Genomic DNA, 20879 nt, shown 5'->3' on the forward strand with positions numbered 1-20879 from the left:
GTTTTGTTTTGTTTTTTTGCCAGCGAGGGCTTAAATCAGGGGTCAGTAACCTTTCAGAAGTGGTATGCCAAGTCTTCATTTATTCACTCTAATTTAAGGTTTCGCATGCCGGTAATACATTTTAACGTTTTTAGAAGGTCTCTTTCTGTAAGTCTATATTATAGAACTAAACTATTGTATGTAAAGTAAACAAGGTTTTCAAAATGTTTAAGCTGCATCATTTTAAAATTAAATTAAAATGCTGATCTTATGCCGCCAGCCTGCTCAGCTCGCTGCCAGCCTAGGGTTCTGTTCACCTAGGCCAGCAGCGGACTGAGCAGGGCCTGCGGTCGGGACCCCAGACCTGGGGGCGAGGTTCAGGAGTCAGAGCAGAGGGCTGGGGGAGGGGGTTCAGGGATCACGGAAGAGGGCTTGGATGTGTGTGGGGTGTAGGGCAGAAGAGTGGGGGTGGGGGGGTCAAGGGTCAGGGCAGAGGGCTGGGGGTATGGGGGGTGCAGGGCAGAAGGCTGGCTGTGTGGGGGTGTGTCAAGGCAGAGGGCTGAAGGTTTGTCGGGGGTGCAGGGCAGAAGGTTGGGTGTGGGGGGGGGTTCAAGGGTCAGGGCAGAGGGCTGAGTGTGTTGGGGGGTCAGGGCAGAGGGATGGGGCTGTAGGGGTGCAGGGCAGAGGGATGGGTGTGGGGGGGGTCAGGGCAGAGGGATGGGGCTATGGGGATGCAGAGCAAAAGGTTGAGTGTGTGTTGGGGTGCGGGGTTCAGGGCAGAGGGCTGTGGGGTGCAGGGCAGAAGGCTGGGTGTGGGGGGTTCAAGGGTCAGGGAAGAGGGCTGGAGGATGTGGGGGGTGCAGGGCAAAAAGCTGAGTGTGGGGGGGGTCAGGGCAGAGGGCTGGGGTGCTCGGCTGGGGTGCTCCCAGCCCCCTGCTCTGAGCGTCTCATGACAGGGGGCTGGAAGGGATATGCCCAATTCTACTCCCTACCCCCAGGCTCCATCCCTACCTCTCTCTGCTCCCTGTACAGAGCTGTGTGCACGCTGCCGCTCTTCCCCCTCCCCCTCACAAGGGCCATCAGCTGATTGGCACAGGGAAGGAGAGGGGGCGGGGCAGGAAAGCACCAGGCTGGGGGAAGAAGCGGTGGAGGGGGGAAGCTTGGCTGCTGCAAAACCAAGCTTCTGCCTCCTGCCCCTGCAGGGGGCTGAGTGGGGTTGGGGGCCAGGAACACAGCTCAAAATCAGTTCGCGTGCCGTGTTTGGCATACGTGCTGCAGGTTGCCAACCCCTGGCTTAAATCATGTGAACCTCACACCACATCAGACTCTTCCACGGGAAGTTGGAATAAACCAGTTCATTGCAAATTTCATTTTACTCCATTGTCATTGGTTGCCCTTTCTAGGTCTTCCATCATCAAGTCCTGCTGGTTGTTCATCCAGCTCCCTCTATGAATTGGTTTCTTCGTGTCCTTGGCATTTTGAGAAGGTTGGTCCTCCAGCAGCTGGTGGGTAGTTGCTGGTAATATGGCATTGCTTTGGCCCCGCTGGGAGTAGAACTCCCTGCGCATCATTTCCCCAGAGCAGAGCTGAAACTTAAAGGCTGCCTGGAAGCCTCGGCGAAAGTTCTCGTTGAAGAAGCCATAGATGATCGGGTTGATGCTGCTGTTGAAAAAGGCCAGCCAGTGAGCGAAGGGGTAGATGTAAATGTTGATGATCTGCAGCTGGACCTCTGTCAGATTGGCATAGTCTGAGAGCATCATCAAAGACCACAAAGGGAGCCAGGACAGGATGAAAAGTAAAGCCACAATGATGAGCATTTTGATCACCTTCTGCTTCTTCCTGGACACGGAGTGGCGCTGCTCCTGGCTCTGTTTTCCCCCTACAGGTGCCGCTTTGTTGAAGAGCGCGATCCCTATCCTGGCATACATAATGACGATGAGTGAAAGGGGGGCCAGGTAGATGTTGGTAAACAGCACCGTTGTATAGATCTTTCTCATTTCCTTATTGGGCCAGTCCTCCCGGCACCAGTATATAGGGCTGGTTTGATTGCTATAGCCAAGGATCACCCTGAAATACTTTTCCTCTTGTACCTGCAACATGACTGCAGACGGACACATGATGGTGATAGCCAGAACCCAGATGACTGCTAGAATGACAACCGCAGTTGATGTGGTGAGCTTCTGCTTAAACGGGTAAACAATGCATCGGAACCTGCAGTGAACAGAATGCCAGAGAATAGATCTAAAAGCCACATAACCAATGTCAATAAAACCCAGTTCAGTCATTTATTTTAAACATAAGAAATACGTATGTGCAGTGAGGGCCTCAGCTGGTGTAAATCAATGTACTGATGTCACTGGCCCATGATTTGTAACAGGGGGTCCTCAAACTTGACAATGTGGTCCATAGGTCAGTAGAGAAATTGCCTCATAGACAGTTACCTTCCCATTCACGATTGACTGGGCCACTTCCCTGCCCAATGACAACTGAATAACATCCCTGTGGCTACGGCAATAGCTGCTGATGTGGAAAGGTGGCATTAGGAAAGAATTTCATGTAGTTTTAGGTGTCTCAATGTCACTTAGCAGCTGGACATGAGGAGAAGGAGCCAGCACCATGTGACCAATCAGCGAACCATGTATTGGTATTGGACCACAGTTTTGGTATGGCTGATTCATAAAAGTTTTACTTCCACTGCAGAACAGCCTCTCTTGCTGGGCCTACAGCACTCACAGAACAAGGAATTTTTTACCATGCAGCACATCTTAGGAAGGAGCTGCACAGCCTGGGGGGTTTGATCTATTGGACAGATCATTGGGCCAGGCCCCCAGATGCAATGCTGTATACACAGCTCTGCGTTGTCTCTGTTGTACGGCACCGAACAGTCGCATCAAATGTGGTCCTACTCGCTGACATCACTTGCTATTAAGAAAGGGTCAGACTCAGCAAATGGCCAATCTTTCACTGAAAAAACATTTACTTTATGCTAATTTTGAACATCTTCGACTGAATCCAAACTCATGCTTAGGCAGACTCCTACATCACCACAGGGGTGGGGTCAGCAGAAGCTGCCTGAAGAGACTGCAGCTGCTTCAAAGAAAGGCAAGGGTAGAGTCGAAGGGAGAAGGAAGCGGCTAGGAATCTGGGGCTGGAAGGGAGAGACATACCCCTGCTCCCAAAATGAGATGAGAGAGGCAGCAGGGGACTGAGGCGGAGCAACTGGCTATCTGCCCCCAGTGGTATTCTGGGAGGGGAACAAGGGAGAAACACCCTCCCCACAGCATTGAAGAGGCAGAAGTAAAGGCTGGGATGGAATATTTATAACATCCTCCCAGTGATGAGATGCCTAAATATTAACAGGTTCCCTCCTCCTCACCTCACGAAGAGATCGTGCCCCATCCAACCCCCCATGTTCCTTGACACACACCCCCTGGGGACCCCTGACCCATCCCCCCCTTCCCTGTCCCCTGACTGCCCTCTGCCACCCATCCAACACCTCCTCTCATTCTTGATGGCCCCCCGGGACCCCTGCCCCATCCAACCACCCCTTCTCTCTCTCCCTGACTGCCCCCACCACCTCATCCAACCCCTGCTCCTTCCTGACTGCCCCCCGGGACACTTACCCCCATTCAATCCCCCTGTTCCCTGCCCTCTGACCGCCCCAACCCCTGTCCACTCCCCCACAACCCACTGAACACCCGCTCCCTGCCCCCTTACCACACTGCCTGGGGCCGGGACCGCGACCAGCGCCGCGGGGCACGACTCAACTCCCCAAACCTGGCCGGGCTGGAGTTGCTCGGCCGGGACCGGTGCTGCAGGGCCCGAGCTGGGCCAGGTCAGAGCCGCTCGGCTGGAACCAGCCCGAGCCGGGGGTGCTTGGCCGGGAGCGGGGCTGCTGGGCTCGAGCTGGGTCGGATCAGAGCTGCTCGGCTGGGACCAGCCCGAGCCGGGGGTGCTTGGCCGAGGCCGGAGCCTGGTGGAGCCGGACTGGGCTGCGTGCGCCGCCCCCCCGACTTGGCTTACCTGCCTGCTGCTTGGTTCAGGCTTCCCACGAACATTTGATTCGCGGTAAGCAGGGAAGGGGGAGGAGAAGGAGGGTGGAGCGTTCAGGGGAGAGGGGGAGGTGAGCTGGGGCCGAGAGGGCAGCTGCCCGAGCCTTTGTTAAATTAAAAAGCTTTTTTAGAACCGGTTGTCCTGGAACAACTGGTTCTAAAAAGGGTTCTAAATTTAACAAGCAATTCCTGCGAACCAGCTGGAGCTCACCACTGCATCCTCCCTTACCCCCAAGAGGGACCCAGCGCAGCCTGGCTGGGGGATGGGAGAAGAGACACATCCTTCATAAAAGATGGGACAGGCTCGGAGGGAGGAGGAGCTCTTTAGAGTAGCTCAATGGGCTAAGTCCTGTGACCCTGAGCAGGGGACTCTTCTGGTCCCAGCAGTTCTTTGATCTGCCACCTGAAGGGAGAGAAGCAGACACAGGATCTGCCAGTCTCCGCCAGGGCACTCTCCCCAGACCGGGACTGGTGAATTCTTTGCTCTGATGGGGGAAGTGGACTCACAGGCTTCTCTTCTCTCAACAGCAGATCAGAGGGCCCGAGGCTCAGAATATAGACCCATTGGTCTCAGCTCTGCAAGCAGCAGGTGGGAGAGATGAAGCCACACTAAGGGTTCCCCTGCAGTGCCTGCTCCTCTACCATCTTTATGGAAATTAAGTGGGGAAAAAATGATGATGATGCACTTTAACCTAGCTGTGCCTCATTCTGCCCATCCTCAAAATGGGCACAATACACCCCATCTCATCAGGGTGTAATGAGGATGAATTGGTAATTGTAAAAATGCTGGGGATCCCAGGACAATGAGCAATATATTTATTTTTTTTAATGAATATTGGTTTCAGAGTTTTACATCATCTTACCTGTCAACTGCAATTGCAACCAAAGTGAAAACAGAGGCTGAAACCGAGATTCCCTGGACCATCCCACTCATTTTGCAGACTACGCTCCCAAAGGGCCAGCCTGGAAGGTACAAATTGAAATAACCTTAGAAAGGTAAATTGCCTCCTTTTCACTACAACGTTGAAGGCTCAGCAAAGGAGCATCCTTCCCAGAACACTCCCAGAGCTGAAGTGCTCCCTCCAGACATAATGCTTTCCACGTGCAGGTGAATGATGGTCCACAGTGACCCACCACAAGGTAATAAAAGAGGGCAGAGATGTTCTTCTGATGACCCTGATAGCAGCACCCATGCATCTGAAGCATTAGCTTGAGCACCTGTTAGAGCAGCATCATGTGAGAGGAAAGGAAGATAGACACTATAGCTGCAATGGTCTCACATGCTTCCATATAAAACAGGGACCTTACCTTGCAGAGGTATAACTTTCATCTTGTCCTAGCTACCCACAGTATGTATCAACTTAGGCTCATTAGAACTGGTTAATCACTTAAACTCATTCCTGGTTACCAACTTACACACTACCCTTTACACATCATCTCTGAATTTGACCAACAGAGTCTACTGAATCTAACTGAGAGTAATGGCATCCAATCTGTGAAAACGCATGTGCCAAGGGGTAGAAAGGAGGAATGTAGCAAGAAAAGCAATAAGGACAAGATATAGGAAGATGTGTGCTGAAGACGACCATGTCTTATTTTAAATGACACTTGCTGGTGGAATTTACATACTGAGAAACCAGAAAAGACTACTTCAAGCACCCTTACAAATGTCTGATTGTGAGTAGGGCTAATGGAGTGTGACTCTACATCTAACATAGGGCTGGTCTACACTACGGGGTAAAATCGATTTTAGATACGCAATTTCAGCTACATGAATAACGTAGCTGAAGTTGAATATCTAAAATCGATTTACTCACCCGTCCTTACCGCGCGGGATCGATGTCCGCTGCTCGCCATGTCGATTCCGGAACTCCGTTGGGGTTGGTGGAGTTCCAGAATCGATATAAGCGCGCTCAGGGATCGATGTATCCCGTCTAGATTACACGCGATATATCGATCCCGGAGCAATCGATTTTAACGCGCCGATACGGCGCGTAGTCTAGACGTGGCCATAGACTGCCTCCTTCACCACTCTGAACATGTTTAATTCCCAACACTGATTGCAAATAGTCATAGTAATAACTCTATACTTTCATCACAATGTATTTGTTGGCAAGTGTCCATGTTCGACACTGCAATAATGCACCAATCAAAAGCTCATTTTAGACAGCATGTCCCTCCTATTTCCCACCCTCTTTTTGTCCAGTGAGCTGGCTGCATGGCTCTAAGGGTCCTTTCAAAGATCCATTTCGAAAGTGCCTCAGTATTGTTTCTGGACCAGTGTGCATTTTCACTGCCATTTGATCATTTTGGAAAACAAAGAGGTTTTTATCTTTGTTTAATGTATCCTTCTGAATCTTTAAAATAAATAAATAATAAAAATATCCCCTTTTTTTTAGGAAAATATGCTTTTATGCAACTAGTGCAAATCTAAATAAATAAATGCAAATGGTCAGAAGAATAAATGGGAAGTGATGAGATTATATTGCATGGATTTTCCAAATTTTCGTAATTATACAGCAAATTTACCTCACTGGCCAGATCACTTACAATATTCATATAATTATTAAATGTGATTCATAGCCTAATATATAGCAGCTCCATGACTGTCACACCTGGATTAAATATTCATCATTTGTGAATTGAGAAGGAAGTTTTATTTCCAGGATTCAGTGTACAACCCCCTCATTTCAAAAGAAATCTGATGAGATTCAACAAGGACAAGTGCCGAGTCCTGCATTTAGGATGGAAGAATCCCATGGCACTGCTACAGGCTGGGGACCGAGTGGCTAGGCAGCAGTTCTGCAGAAAAGGACCTAGGTGTTACAGTGGACAAGAAGCTGGATATGAGTTGACAGTGCGCCCTTGTTGCCAAGAAGGCTAATGGCATTTTGTGCTGTATAAGTAGGGGCATTGCCAACAGATTGAGGGACGTGATCATTCCCCTCTATTCGACATTGGTGAGGCCTCATCTGGAGTACTGTGTCCAGTTTTGGGCCCCACGCTACAAGAAGGGTGTGGAAAAATTGGAAAGAGTCCAGCGGAGGGCAACAAAAATGATTAGGGGGCTGGAGCACATGACTTATGAGGAGAGGCTGTGAGGGAACTGGGATTGTTTAGTCTGCAGAAGAGAAGGAAGAGGGGGGATTTGATAGCTGCTTTCAGCTACCTGAAAGGGCTTCCAAAGGGGATGGATCTAGACTGTTCTCAGTGGTAGCAGATGACAGAACAAGGAGCAATGGTCTCAAGTTGCAGTGTGGGAGGTCTAGGTTAGACATTAGGAAAAACTATTTCCCTAGGAGGGTGGTGAAGCACTGGAATGGATTACCTAGGGAGGTGGTGGCATCTCCATCCTTAGAGGTTTTTAAGGTCAGGCTTGAGAAAGCCCTGGCTGGGATGATTCAGTTGGGAACTGGTCCTGCTTTGAGCAGGGGGTTGGACTAGATGACCTCCTGAGGTCTCTTCCAACCCTGATATTCTATGATTTACAAAGATGTATTATAGTAAAAAAAGAGCATGAAAATTTTTTCATGGGCTATACTTTTCTATCTGTTTTGAAGAACAGAGATAAAAATTGCAACAGCTGTCATTCACACAAACTCCCATTCTTCGCTTCCCTACACTTCCTTTTGTGATATCTGATGGTAATAGGATGGTAAAAGAGATGTTCATTGTGTTCCAGCCTCTCCAGTTCCTTCTGGTAAACATTTTGATGTTTCATCAGAGATCTAATGAACAACAAACAACATTTTTATCTCTGTGCTTCAAACCGTTACAAAATTATGGATCGTTGCTTTTTTCTGGCTCTTTTTGACTATCAGATACCTCTGTGAATGAAGGGTTTGTATTCTCCTGGAAATTAAACTTGCTTAACTTACATCCAATATAAGAAAGAAAATACAACATTGTAAACTGTCTGCAAGAGGTTTTGTTTGTTTGTTTTTCTCTTGTTTTTTGAATGCTATGCAAAATTAACAGACTTTTTGCATAGTTTGAGCCAAAGGGGCTAATTTCCAATAATTCAAAGTTACGTGAATAAATACATAACATTTATGAGTCAGTGGGAGAAATATAGGAATATTTGGGGGTGGGGGACTCAGGGCTTGTAATACCATTAGGACTCTTTATTAGTTTTAAATAAACATGTAAGAGGGAACGTGTGGAAAAAATTATTTAGATATGTTAGATGTGTGCTCCTTTTGGTGGGTATTGTAGTTTAAATCTCCATTTAACAATAGCAGCAAAGTTGGCGTTAGCTCAGTAATCAGGGTAAAAATTCCTCTACTATTTTAACATTGTACGCTAGTGAATGGGCTAAGATTAGGCCACAAACACGATAAAGATGCCTTTTATTTTATATATTCAGAAAATGAAAATCAGTAGCAACAAAACCAAAGTCTATGTAGTTATTCGCCAAATATTGATGGCAGGCTTTGAGATACAAAATGCATGTGGGAGCTTAGAGGAAACGTAAAATAAAGGATACTTGGAACACAAAGTCTGTTTTATCTGTAAAAAACAAAACACCTATTATTCAATGTCTTAGAAATAATACAACCCATATAATGGGCTATGGTCTTAACTGGACAAATTCAAAGCTGTGTCTCTATATCCCATGTGGTTTGAGTGCCATTATGTTGCACTACTCACGTACTATGCATACCATTATATCTGTTAAAATAATTTGAAATTAAATAGATTTTAAAAATTTGATACAGAAATCTAGATGACCATTCCTCTGATAGGTACACAAGTGCTAGATGGGCTCTTTTGTCAATAGCTACTGGTCAAAAATATTGGAGTTTTTTGTTTGTTTGTATGCTTGTTTTAGTCTAACACAACTCTGGAAGCAAGGGTTGTTTATGCTGTGTCCCGTAAACTAATACATTCTTCATAATTCACAAATGATAAATTTTCATGAGAGGTAAGAAATGCACACTTATAAACTGCTTCTATAGACTATTTTACATCCTATGCAATTAATTAGGTAAAAATGTACTAAAATTAGAAGGCCTCTTATGCAGTTTAACCCAATAGGTACTAATTTCTAATCAATGTAAAAAGATAAGAAAGGTATTACTTTGATCAAATGGAATATGAATAGAGATTAAATCTGTGATACCTGTAGGGGTTCTCTACTGGTTTTGAAAGACAGCTGCTACTAGATTTTAAAGACAGCTATTCGAGGGATTTAATAGAAAGAGGAAACTTTTATTCCTGGTTGAAAATTAAAAAAACATATCTGGCTAACTAGTAGATGGTATATAGGTTTTATTTAAAAGTTTGATAAAGAAATATAAATGTGTGCGTTTTCTGATTTTGGTATTTAAGTTTTAACTTGCATTTTAATATGCTACGATTGGGGTGACGGGCATGAGTGAGTGAGTGAGTGATGTATAATCCCATAAAAAGCCATACTGTTAAAGAGAACCTCCCGCTGACTCAGGAAAATGTGGTACATTTGAACGTGCTCTGATGTATAATTCCATTAAAGATGGTTAAAAATGCCTTTTGATTGGCTCAGCAAATGAGGAGTGTTTTTTCCCAAAACTCTTCCACAGCTTCTGTGTGCTTATTTAATTTGATTTATGCAGAATTTTATTAGTGGCATACCAGAATAATTTCATCTGAAAAGAGGTAAAATTCATACATGATTTCCCATTTATTCCCCTGTCATCAAGCCTTTCTGCATTTATGTAATTGATTTAGAATTGTACTAGTAGTCGTATACAATGATTTAATTGAATATATTCAGATTTATGCTAACTGCATAAAAGCATATTTTCCTAAAAGATAAGGAAAGGGCATGAAATTTATGTTTGTTTTTTAGTCAGTCTCATAAGAATAGATTTTTAAAAAATACAGTTTTCTCAAAAGAGCTGAGTGGCACCATAAATGCACACCTTCCAAAATGATACTGATGGGCCTCAGAAAGGGTAGCCAGGACTTTGAAATCCACACGGACAACTTATGTGACAAAAAGGGGGGCTGAGGGGAAGAAAGGTGGGCAGTTTAACACAGGCTTATATCACAGCACTGGGTGTGGACACCTGTCAAAAAATATATGGGGAGGAAATGTATAAAGTTATTACCACTAATGCTCATCACATTGTGTAATTGTGTCCAATGTCTGACATCAAAACAAGCTCAGTTCAGGGATGACCATACCTATTTAAATGAAAAATATATATATTAAATTAACCACATGAAAAATCTGGCATATAAATATAGTCAATATAAAAAGTCAAAATTTGCCAACTGATCACGCACAGTTGCCAGCCTATTTTCTATTCTGTTCCTGGTTCTGCTCTCGTTTACACCAGATTTTTGTCAACTGAAGTCAACAAAGCTTTGCTGTTGTACACTTGGTGCACTGGAATGATGTACTGGCCTTCTAGGAATGCCTGAGGTACCCTGAGAAAACAGATGCACCTTAGGTGTATGTGTGCTAATGGCTGACAAACACTCACTTTTGATGATAGCCCTCTATACCATGTTGGTGACCTCTGCCATGGTTAGTTGAGGATTGGTAACAGACAGACAGCTCAGAAGGTTCTGACATTTCTCTGAGCCTCTGGAGGCTAAAAAACTGGGTTTGAGATTTTTACAAAAAAAGAATCTGTGAGAGATTTTTTTAAGATGTCTGATTTTAATCCTTCTGGAAACAGAAAGAGGGGAGATTCACTCAGTACTTTCACATTCCCAACTCTGGCTAGGACTTGGAAGTGCAGGGACATGAAAAATAACAAATTAAAAAAGTGAACTGGAGGCCAGGTCCTTGGGTCCAGCCAAGATTCACTCACTGCAAGACCACAGAAGTGATGGGAAAGGTGGCCAAGTTGGTGCCCTCTTGATCCTGGGGGGCAGCCAGGGACTAGACTGGCCCCCTTTTGTATATCTGAGTAGCCTCAGAGCATGGTAACTCATGTCTCCAACACACATCTCCCCCTACACATCCCTGATGCCAGGGGGAGTTGGAAGTGGTGGTGAAGAGCTAGCTATGCTGACTTTTTATCATTGTGGGGTTGGGGTTCACCTACCTGCTATGATGTTATCCAGGAGAGTGGTGGGCATGCAGAATATCCCCACCAGTAAGTCACTGACTGCCAGATTCAAGATGAAGAGGTTTGTGACTGTGCGCATGTGCTTGCTCCTCAGAACAATGAAGCAAACCACTCCATTGCCAAGCATACACAGGAGGAAGATGAGGAGGTAGGAGATGATGAAGATAGCTGCCACTGGTGGCTGATGAAGGTAGAAGTCCACATAGGAAATGTTATCGTCTGGGTATGGATACTTGTATGTGCCATTGAAACTCCATATGTGAGGCCAACTGAGTGAAGAATTGAAATCCACTTTCTCATCCATATTGAATTGTGCCTTGTAAGATTAAGAAAAAGAGCATATTATAAAATGCCTGAAAGCAGCCTAAAGCGATCCGTGTGCCCATTTCCCATTAAAATAGGCACTGCTTCTGTATTATAATCTTGTAATACCTGTACAAACAATTATATATACCACATCTGGCACCTGTACTCTGCCCACACATATTTGCCAGGACTGATTATAGCAGCCCATCATCTGAGCAGCCACAAACAGCTGCTGCTTTTTCTTTCAAAATATACAATGTACCATAGAAGTTATTCCTTCTTTCCTTCACTAATTGGGGTGCTGTGGTTTCTGGGTGTCCAATTTGAGACAGCTTGGGCCTCCTGTTTAGATGTGGCTTCTGCAGGGGCTCAACAGGCTGTGTTTAAAATTGGGCACCCAAAATTAATGGCCACTTTAAAAAAATGTAGGCCTTTCCATCTGGTACTTCACACTTCTCAGAGCTAGAGTAAGGAGATTTCAGTCATTAGAAGTCTAGGAATCCTCCCTTTCCAATGGGATGAGGCTTTTGTTTCTAGCAACTGGAGATCATAAGATATCATGAGTCTTTAATGTCAGGCTATTTCTACTGTGGTATGTTTAGCTATGTATATGAAAGGGGATGTGGTCGTTCTGTTTTCTGTGAGCTGCACCTTCCAATGAAGAGAAGTTGCAACGGCAGCTGCGAGACTGTTGATCTTTTGTGTTTCGCTTCAGGTGCAGAGTATTAGTGAATCACCGTTCTCTCTCTCTCACTCACGGAGACTTTATATTTGTTGTTTCTTCATTCCTTTAACAAGAAATAAGACATTTAAACCACAAAATGCATATTTTGTGCTTAGGATCATCTAGCAGTTAAGGTGCTGGCCTAAAACTCAAGATATCTGGATTCATTTCCTGGCTTTGCCGCTGACTTCCAATGTAACTGTGGGTAAGTCATACTTAATCTCTCTGTGCCCCAGCTCCCTATCTATAAAAAGCAGATAATACTGCCTTTCCCACTCTTCATCCATCTCATATATTTGCACTGTAAGCTCCTTAAAGCAGAGATCATCTCTCACTCTCTCTTTGTACAGCACCTTGCACCGTAGCGCTCTGATCAGGGTTGAGGCATCTACGTACTACTGCAATACAATTTTATAATTACTAATAATAAATACTGAATTATGTTTCTTAGAGCTTTTTTTAATTTTCTTGCTTGTAAAATGTTTCCTATCTTTGTGCCTTCCTTGGGTATATTAGAAAACTTAACCGAGTTCTGCATCATCCTGGAATGCAGTAGATTTGACTAACCAAGAATCATAGAGTGACAATGTTTGTTAGTATTAGAAATGAGGTGGGAGTGTTTTGGTGACATGGGCATCTGAGTCTGACAGCATCAAACTTGTATCGGTCATTGCCCACAGATATTTGAACAGTGTTGTTGACTATTCTAGAGTGGCCCTTAGAGGCAATGTGATCTGTGCAGTTTTCTCTTCCCCACCCCACCCACCCCAAAGAACCCACTCATCAAACTACACACAGTAACCTATTGAAAATAACACTGTAAGCCAGATTGTGACCCAGCTCCCTCAGCTGTGCCAAGGAGTCAGGGATCATAGGCTAGCTCAGCCATTGAATTCCAGTAATAATACTGTATTGATGGTAGCTCAATAGATAGGTGTGGCTGAGCATGTTTAAATGCAGCTGGTTAACATTTCCACCTGAACCATTCACCTGCCTTGGAACTTCAAAACATCTTGCGGAATTTCACACTGCAAAAACTTGATCTGACATTTTTCAGTTTTACTGTGACGAGGTTGCTGCACGAACCATAATATTTTGCAAACAAACTAGAAGAAAGCACTTGGGATTTCAAACACATCTTCCCCCTTATTTGTTTTCATCAATGTTTGAAGTGCTATTTTTCTGGTCCCACCTAAATATGGGGGCATAGAATGTAGGGGTTTAAGGACAGATTGTAAAGCCATTCCTCACGTGAGTGACATTCTCATCAGTGGAATTCCTTTGTGAGGAAGGGGTTCACAAGCTGGCCTTGAGTGTTTAGACTGATTTAATCAGAATAGAAATAACTAAGAGGTAGAACCCTCCCATGCTCCACCCGCGGCACACCAAATTGAGACGCCACTCACAGGAGCTGCACAGCTGTAAAGAGAGACTATGAAATTATAAGTGTGTTAGCTTTTCCGTTGCTTAACTATTCCTTTGTAACCAAGAGCTGAGCCTCGCTTGCTCACAGTTCTCTCAGTGCTAGCCCAGCTCTGCTTTTATCGTGTTTAATTTTCATTTAGAGATTTTTGTGTCTCTCTCTTCAAACTTTGTTTCACTTTGCATGTGTGCAATTGGTGGCAGAGACTGCACACTTAGGGCTATGCTTTTCTCAGATGTTCATAAGTCAGGGAACCCGATCATTGATTTCACAGAGGAAGGGATCATTAACTTCAGAGGAAAAGGAGATCATTTGATCAAAAATGAGGGCTCTGCAAGGACTGTCCCCAGCAGGTGCTGTGTGGGAGCTAGTATCAACCAATGTGAGGACAAGGACTGCTACAGAACAAGAGGATTGCCTGGTGAGTGCAGTTGCAATACCTCACCCAGATGTTCCCAAGGTTTGCATGTCCATACATCTCAAGAAATGAGTGGACACCAAACCAACCAAAATGGCGGACAATGAGCACTGTGGGTACTTACCTACCGACTCTGAAAAGCAGGCCTCAAGTGCCATAGCAAATCAGCCTTGTTCAGAAAAGCATTCCAATGTAGAAAAAGAGGAAAATCTTGTTATGAAACCCTTTCGCATTATATGTCTTATATAGAAAGTAACTTTCTAGATCACTGCCTAATATATATCCCAATAGTACATAACCCTTTATGGGCCAGATCCTCAGCTGATGTAAATAGGTGTAGCTCTGTTGCTGGCCCTATTCTTGTACACAAAACTATAAATAAAATTAAAAGGAGGGGAAAAGCAAAAATCGTTGTGTAGGAAAGATTTTTGTTCACCTTGAACCTGAAATACAAAACAAATATTAATAATGCAGCTGACAAAATATTTCCACCACACTTTCACCAACTCTTGAGGAGTTGTACTGTGCAAACATTTTAGAGTCATCCTTTCTTTATATTTTACATTTATATTTATATATTGATATTTTTTGCCCTCTAGATCCAGTAGAACTGTGAGATCCTGCACATTCTTAATCATAATCTTAAACCATATCAGACTCTTAACCTGTGTGACACAACCCATGTAAAACGGATATTAGTCACCAGATTACACCTACATTGATGTCATGACATCTACAGTGACTCCAGAGGCCCTAACCTCTTTTCAGCACCCAAGTGGCTTAAACCGATTCCTGGTTTTCTCTTCGATGGAGACTTTGAAGCTCAACTAAATTAGATACTGAATAAGGTCAGATTTCTATCCAACATACAACTGACAACTTGGAAGTAATTTAATTAAAACAGGCTTATTTATATACTGAACAGGCATATCTAACTAGGTCAAAGGAACAGGGTTGATTTTAGTAAGACCAACTAACTTCATATTAAAATAGGTGACAAGACACAAAAATAATAAATAAGAAAGGAAGCTCTCAAGACACTTCCAATAATTGTTTCTCTTGACTGGGTCATAAATTGAACTTGGGAGCATCCATGAGTGTGACTAGTCATGGAGAGGGAAGGGAAATGCTGGCTGGATCTTCTCTTTTGATGCAGAATTGTGATGGGCCCACGAGCGAGCGTTAAAAGTGCGTCAGAGTGTGAATATAGACACTGGCAAATGATGACACCCAGGACTGGCCTCAAGGCAGGGTTCTGAAGAAGAGATGTGTATACTGGAGCTGAAATGGTGTAAATTCCCATGCTAGCTCTGATCTACCATAAAGGAAAGGCTCTGCCATCTCCCTGCAATGGGGAAAGGCTCTGCCAGCAGGGAGGCAGCAGGAAACTACACTGCCAAAAATAGTGTAGACAGGGAAGGCACGGCTTGGGCATGGAGACAGAAAGAGAGAGAGAGAGCTGAACCCATAGGGTTCAAACATGTCTTTACTCGTCTAAGCAATGCCTCACCATCTACACTGCTATTTATAATCATTCTAGGGGCATGCAGTGCATGTCCTCTGTATGCCACCATAAGATCTGTGCAGTATAGACATACCTCCAGAGCCAGGCTCTGGGTAGATCATACATGGCTTGGGATGGGACCTTATTCCACTGCTGGGCTGACTAAGATAAGGACACATTCTGTCCCAGTGGAAACACCAAAAATTGGTGAGAAGTCCTGATTTGTTTTAAAAGTTGTATTTGGCTTCATTTTGTTACTAATCAAGACAAACCTGTGGGGATGTTCAGCTACCAACATTACTGAGATACTTAATGAAAAGTAAATGAAACACCAAGAAATGAAGCAGTATGTGTAAACAATGCTGCATCACGGATTTGTCTTGCAGGGTAAACAAAGCACTGTAACATAGCTTTATAAAGGTAATAGGATTGTGCAATCAAAATGTAAGAAATTCATACCCATGCGGAGGGTCAGCAAGAAGCTGCTGCATCAGTTAAGACTCACAGCCTATTTGAAAGGCTTAAGTGGGACACTGGCAGTACAGTCAACCCCCCATGTTCTTAAAGAGCAGAAGTCAGTCCCCCAAAACCCATGAGATTTAAAAAAAAACCACATTTTTGCTTCTTTTTATTTGCCTTCTGGTTTTGAGCCTCTGAAGTCGACTTGTTTCAAGTTTTCAACCATGAGGACTAGAAATTTACTTTTTATTTTAAAAGAAAGCTAAGATTCTTTAGAATCACTTGACCCCAGGTACTAGGGCTTTAAGGAAAAGACCAAATATCAGGAAAGCTGGCAACACTGCAATGGTGCAAAGACCTTGCACTGCTCTTTTGCAATGGCGTGCTATGTTGCATTCCCTGATTTGCATGGCTCCCAGAGAATCTTTGCCATCAAAGGGCAGCAGAGGGGTAAGGGAGGAAATGTCGTCATTGCAGGGAAAAGAGAATTGTGTGCAGATCCCTCTTGCCTTCAGCAGATCTATGACTCTTTCAGAGATCTATAGATTGTAGGGGATGAACTCCCTGCCATTTCAGAGAAAGAATTAAGAGGAAAGTCCATCAACCAGAGTGTGCCATTGCTCTGCGCCCTATGTTGTCATTTATATCAGTGCAAAATGCTACTATTCTGATTTAGAAGAGTTTTACAAACAATTTGGATCCATGGGTATGTCTACACTGCAGTTAGACACCCGTGGCTGGCCCGTGCCAGCTGACGCAGACTTGTGGGGCTTGGACTAAGGGCTGTTTAACTGCAATGTAGACGTTTGGGATCAGTCTGCCACCTCACAGGGTCCTAGAGCCTGAGCTCCAGCCCAAGCCTGAACACCTACATCGCAGTGAAACAAGGCCTTAGCCCAAACCCTGAGAGCCCGAGTCAGCTGGCAGGGGCCAACCATGAGCATCTAATTGCAGAGTAGACATACCCCGTGAGTACAAAGTCTCTGCTGTCATTAGTATGACTCCTTAATCAATGGGGAAATTGAATTAATGCGTACAACTAAAGCAAGCTATACTGATAGGCATGCCTATCTAGTGCACTGTTTCCTGCAAACGCACATCTCTGTCCCTTCCCATACATCCGCAAGATTCTATCTCCCTGTCTTTTAATGAATTATCCATAGACTGTGATTTTCTCAAGTGTGTGTGTGTGTGTGCATCCAAAATTATTCCCCAAATAAATACCCCTAAATAAATTGGTATAAGTTTAGGTCTGTACTCTTAACTCTTCTGGAGCAATTGGGTGCAAATATTCCACAGTTAAAATCTGGGCTGTTTTTAATGAACATCTAGGGTCTGTTTCACCTCTCTGCTACTCCAGTTCTATGCCAGTGTAACTCTGCTGGAACCAGCATGAAATTGCAGTAACCCGCTGGCAAGTCAGATTTCTGGAGTAGCCACCATGGTACATTTCTTATTCCCTGGCTAGATGAGTTCAAAGCCTTAGAATCAGCGTTCTAGGGTGAATATTATAGATTGTAAATTCACTCTTCTCAAACATTTTGTAGTATTTGTTTCAAATTCGCAGCTTTAGCAAATATGGCTGGCTGTAAACTCGTTCACTGGATTGTTCAAGGGAAGTGAACTCAGAATGGGGTGGAAACACAATAGAAATTAATTCACAGTGAATTGTTTTGCAGCGTTCATCCAGCTGTACTCCTCTCATTCAAGCCCAATATTGGAAGACACTCCTAGCTATACATAATAACACTTTTATATACTTACAAAGAAGAATTATGTGAGACAAACAACTTGAAGCCGGGGGGAAACTGCACTTCCAAAAGGCAGCCTCTCCCTCTGCTATATCAGTGCCCTTCTCTCTCTCACTGTTGCCCTACTGTTAAGGTTTTGTGTTGCTCTTAGATAGAATGTCCCTGGGCCAGGGACCTTGAGTCAGATCCTGGTCTATGTGAAGTCTGCTTTGTGCTGCTCTGACCTAAATAGCCAACTAAGGATTTCTGTAGTGCATGAGGAGTCCCCATGCAGGGGTGCTGCAACAATTTTTATAGTGGGGGTGCTGATGATGGAAACCATGTGTTAGGCATTTGTTGTTACTACTTCAAGCCAGGGTGTGTGGCGGTGCACCCAGCATCCCTAGTTCCAGCACCTCTGTCCCGAAGTAGCACAGAACCAGTGTAACCAGCCCAATGCCTCTTTGAGTCTGCAGCACAGAGGGTATGTTGGGCAAGACGTGGCCAGAGTCCTGTACTTCTCCAGTCATCCTCAGCTGACACAGTAATCTTTTCTGGGGAGGCACTTCAGCTGGGCATCTGCTAGATCAACCTCAGTGCTACTCTCACTCATGCCAGGTCTACACTTAAAACACTACATCAGCACAGTTGCAGCACTTCTGAAAGTTGCCGACCCCTGGTCTATACTGAAGCGGTGTGCCGAGTCTTCATTTATTCACTCTGATTTAAGGTTTCGTGTGCCGATAATACATTTTACTGTTTTTAGAAGGTCCCTTTCTACAAGTCTATAATATATAACTAAACTATTGTTGTATGTAAAGTAAATAAGGTTTTTAAAATGTTTAAGAAGCTTCATTTAAAATTAAATTAAAATGAGAGCCCCCCCACCCCACCCCCCGAACCGGTGACCAGGGCCCAGGCAGTGTGAGTGCCACTGAAAATCAACTTGTGTGCCACCTTCGGCACCCGTGCCATAGGTTGCCTACTCCTGGTATAAATACTCAATGCAGTAATGGGAGGGGTTCTCCCACCACTGTAGTTAATCCACCTCACCGAGAAGCAGGAGCTAGTACTGTCCTGCACCCCTGAACGATGTCACTAGGCCAATAAAAGTTTTAGTGAAGACCAGCTCTTGAGACCAGTTCAACCACAGTGATCAGGGGCATACAACACACTTGTCCCTCAGCTCTTGGACTGAGCTCAACTTTGCTTGACTGGATCCAAGGACAGGGCCTTTTGACATTGTACTTGCCAGCAGAGCCCTACGTATATATCTTTTGTGTCCTATAAAGATGAATTACAATAAGAGAAACTTCATGAAGTCAAAGCACGTTTGAAGGTAATGACATTCTTGCATATTCTGTAGCTGGTCTGAGACGAATGTGGCACCATGAATAGTGCTGTTATTCTCAAGGTTGCCAATAATGTATATGAATCAGGAATATTAATTCCACAGCTTGGAGACTATTGTGTGGTAGGGAACTCTTTGTTGGGTTGAAAGTGATGGAGGAGAGCATTGGCATGAAAGAGGAAAACAAGAAGGAATCTTTTATGCATGGACATGGGCCTTGCTGGTTAAAATAGACAAGGATAAGTAACCTGCAGAGGCTGAGAGGACAGATGCATAAGTCATTTGAGGAACAGGAAAATATCCTAATGTGATGCATAAATTCTATGAGGCAATAAATAAAAATGATCTATTTTAAAAATAGAGAGACAAGGCAGGTGAGGTAATATTTTGCATTGGACCAGCTTCTGTTGGTGAGAGAGATGAGCTTTCAAGCTTACACAGAGCTGAAGACCTGCAGAGAAGCTCTGTGTAGCTAGAAAGCTCGTCTCTTTCACCAACACAAGTTGGTCCAATAAAAGATTTTACCTCACCCGTCTTATCTCGTTAATATCTGACACCAACACAGCTACAACAACACTGCAAACTTTTAAAAAAAAAACACTTGACAAGGGCACAGAGGGCAGCATAATTACCTGCCTTTAAATTTCATCAGACCGAGAAGGGAGGAAGAATTGGCAGAGAGATTATTTTTTTAATATGCAAAATGAAAATCTGTGAAAGATGAGAGCCAAATCCTCAGCATTGTTCCACTGAATTAAATGCAAAGAGGCCAATTTATGTTAAATGAAGATTTAGCCCTGGGACTTTAACAAAGCCATGCTTTGGAAGGATAAGAAATGGATTTTTATAGATGAGACACTTGCAGTAAATTACTTTGTGTGAGTGTGGATGCACCATAGGCAACTATAGTCAGGTAAGAGTTTTTGTTTGGAGATGTACTGAAATTAAAAAAAAAATTTTTGGCAAAGAGAATTTATTTGCACCCAATTGTCACATGCAATTGTTTTTTTAAATAAATAACCCGTTGAACACAGTGAAACAGCAAACAAATGAAATTCTGAATGAGACAAGAATGAAGTTTATGAATAAAAAAACCTTTCAAGTCCTAGGAAGGGCCCATGAATCAAATTCACAGTATTAAATAATGCTTTGGGAAGGATAACTCACTCTTTTTTAAGAGTTGTATAGCACTCTAGGCCCAAATCCTGAGCCCTGGACCTATCCCAATATGTGAGGGGTAGAGGGGGGCGGGGGAGAATCCTCTATCACATGCTGTCCAAGCCCCTCTGCACACAGAGAATGGAGGTCAGGGCTCCCAAGTATAACTCATGTGACAGTCGTGCATGTGGTAGCCCAGCTGTCTGTCTAAATCTCAGTCTGAATATCGGGCATCTGGCTGAGATGCAGGCAGAAGCTGCAGAGCCCACTGTTGGCTGCTGGAGGATGCTGTGGAACTTGGCTTCAGGACGTCAGGTCTCCTGTCTGCCATCCCCACTACAGACAATGAAAGGGTTCAGTACTAGCCCCAGGCACACCGGCCCCCAGGCGGTGACATTCTGCCCGCAGCCAAACTCCAGACCACAAGAAAGATCCCTGCAGCCCAGCCAGACCAGGCTCCACTACCCCCAGCTACACCACAGGCCCCTGCTCTCCAAAGAGACCTCGGCCCCCCAGACAGACCTCTGCTTTCCTCCCAGACAGCACCCATTCACCAACCCCAGCTCTGTTATCTCCCAGGATCCACTCATCCCCAACAGCACCCAGGACCCACCCGCATACCTGAGCCATACATGCACCCACCCTGAAAGCGGCCCACTATCCTCAAGCAGCACCCAGAAACTCTCAGCTATTTCAGACCCACTCCACCAC

The 20879-nt window shown here is 44.5% G+C and overlaps 1 protein-coding gene across 1 annotated transcript; it reads right to left on the reverse strand.

Annotated features, from left to right (window-relative positions):
* Positions 1-1241: 1241 nt before the first annotated feature.
* On the reverse strand, positions 1242-11402 carry NPFFR2 (neuropeptide FF receptor 2). The gene is made up of 3 exons (XM_032768092.2): positions 11072-11402; positions 4895-4994; positions 1242-2190 (listed from the first exon to the last, which is right to left on the reverse strand). Exons 1-3 carry the CDS (start codon positions 11397-11399, stop codon positions 1347-1349), a joined length of 1272 nt encoding a protein of 423 aa, XP_032623983.1. The 5' UTR covers positions 11400-11402; the 3' UTR covers positions 1242-1346.
* Positions 11403-20879: the final 9477 nt, after the last annotated feature.

The sequence above is a fragment of the Chelonoidis abingdonii genome, chromosome 5 (assembly GCF_003597395.2).
Source record: "Chelonoidis abingdonii isolate Lonesome George chromosome 5, CheloAbing_2.0, whole genome shotgun sequence".
Lineage (NCBI taxonomy): Eukaryota > Metazoa > Chordata > Testudines > Testudinidae > Chelonoidis > Chelonoidis abingdonii.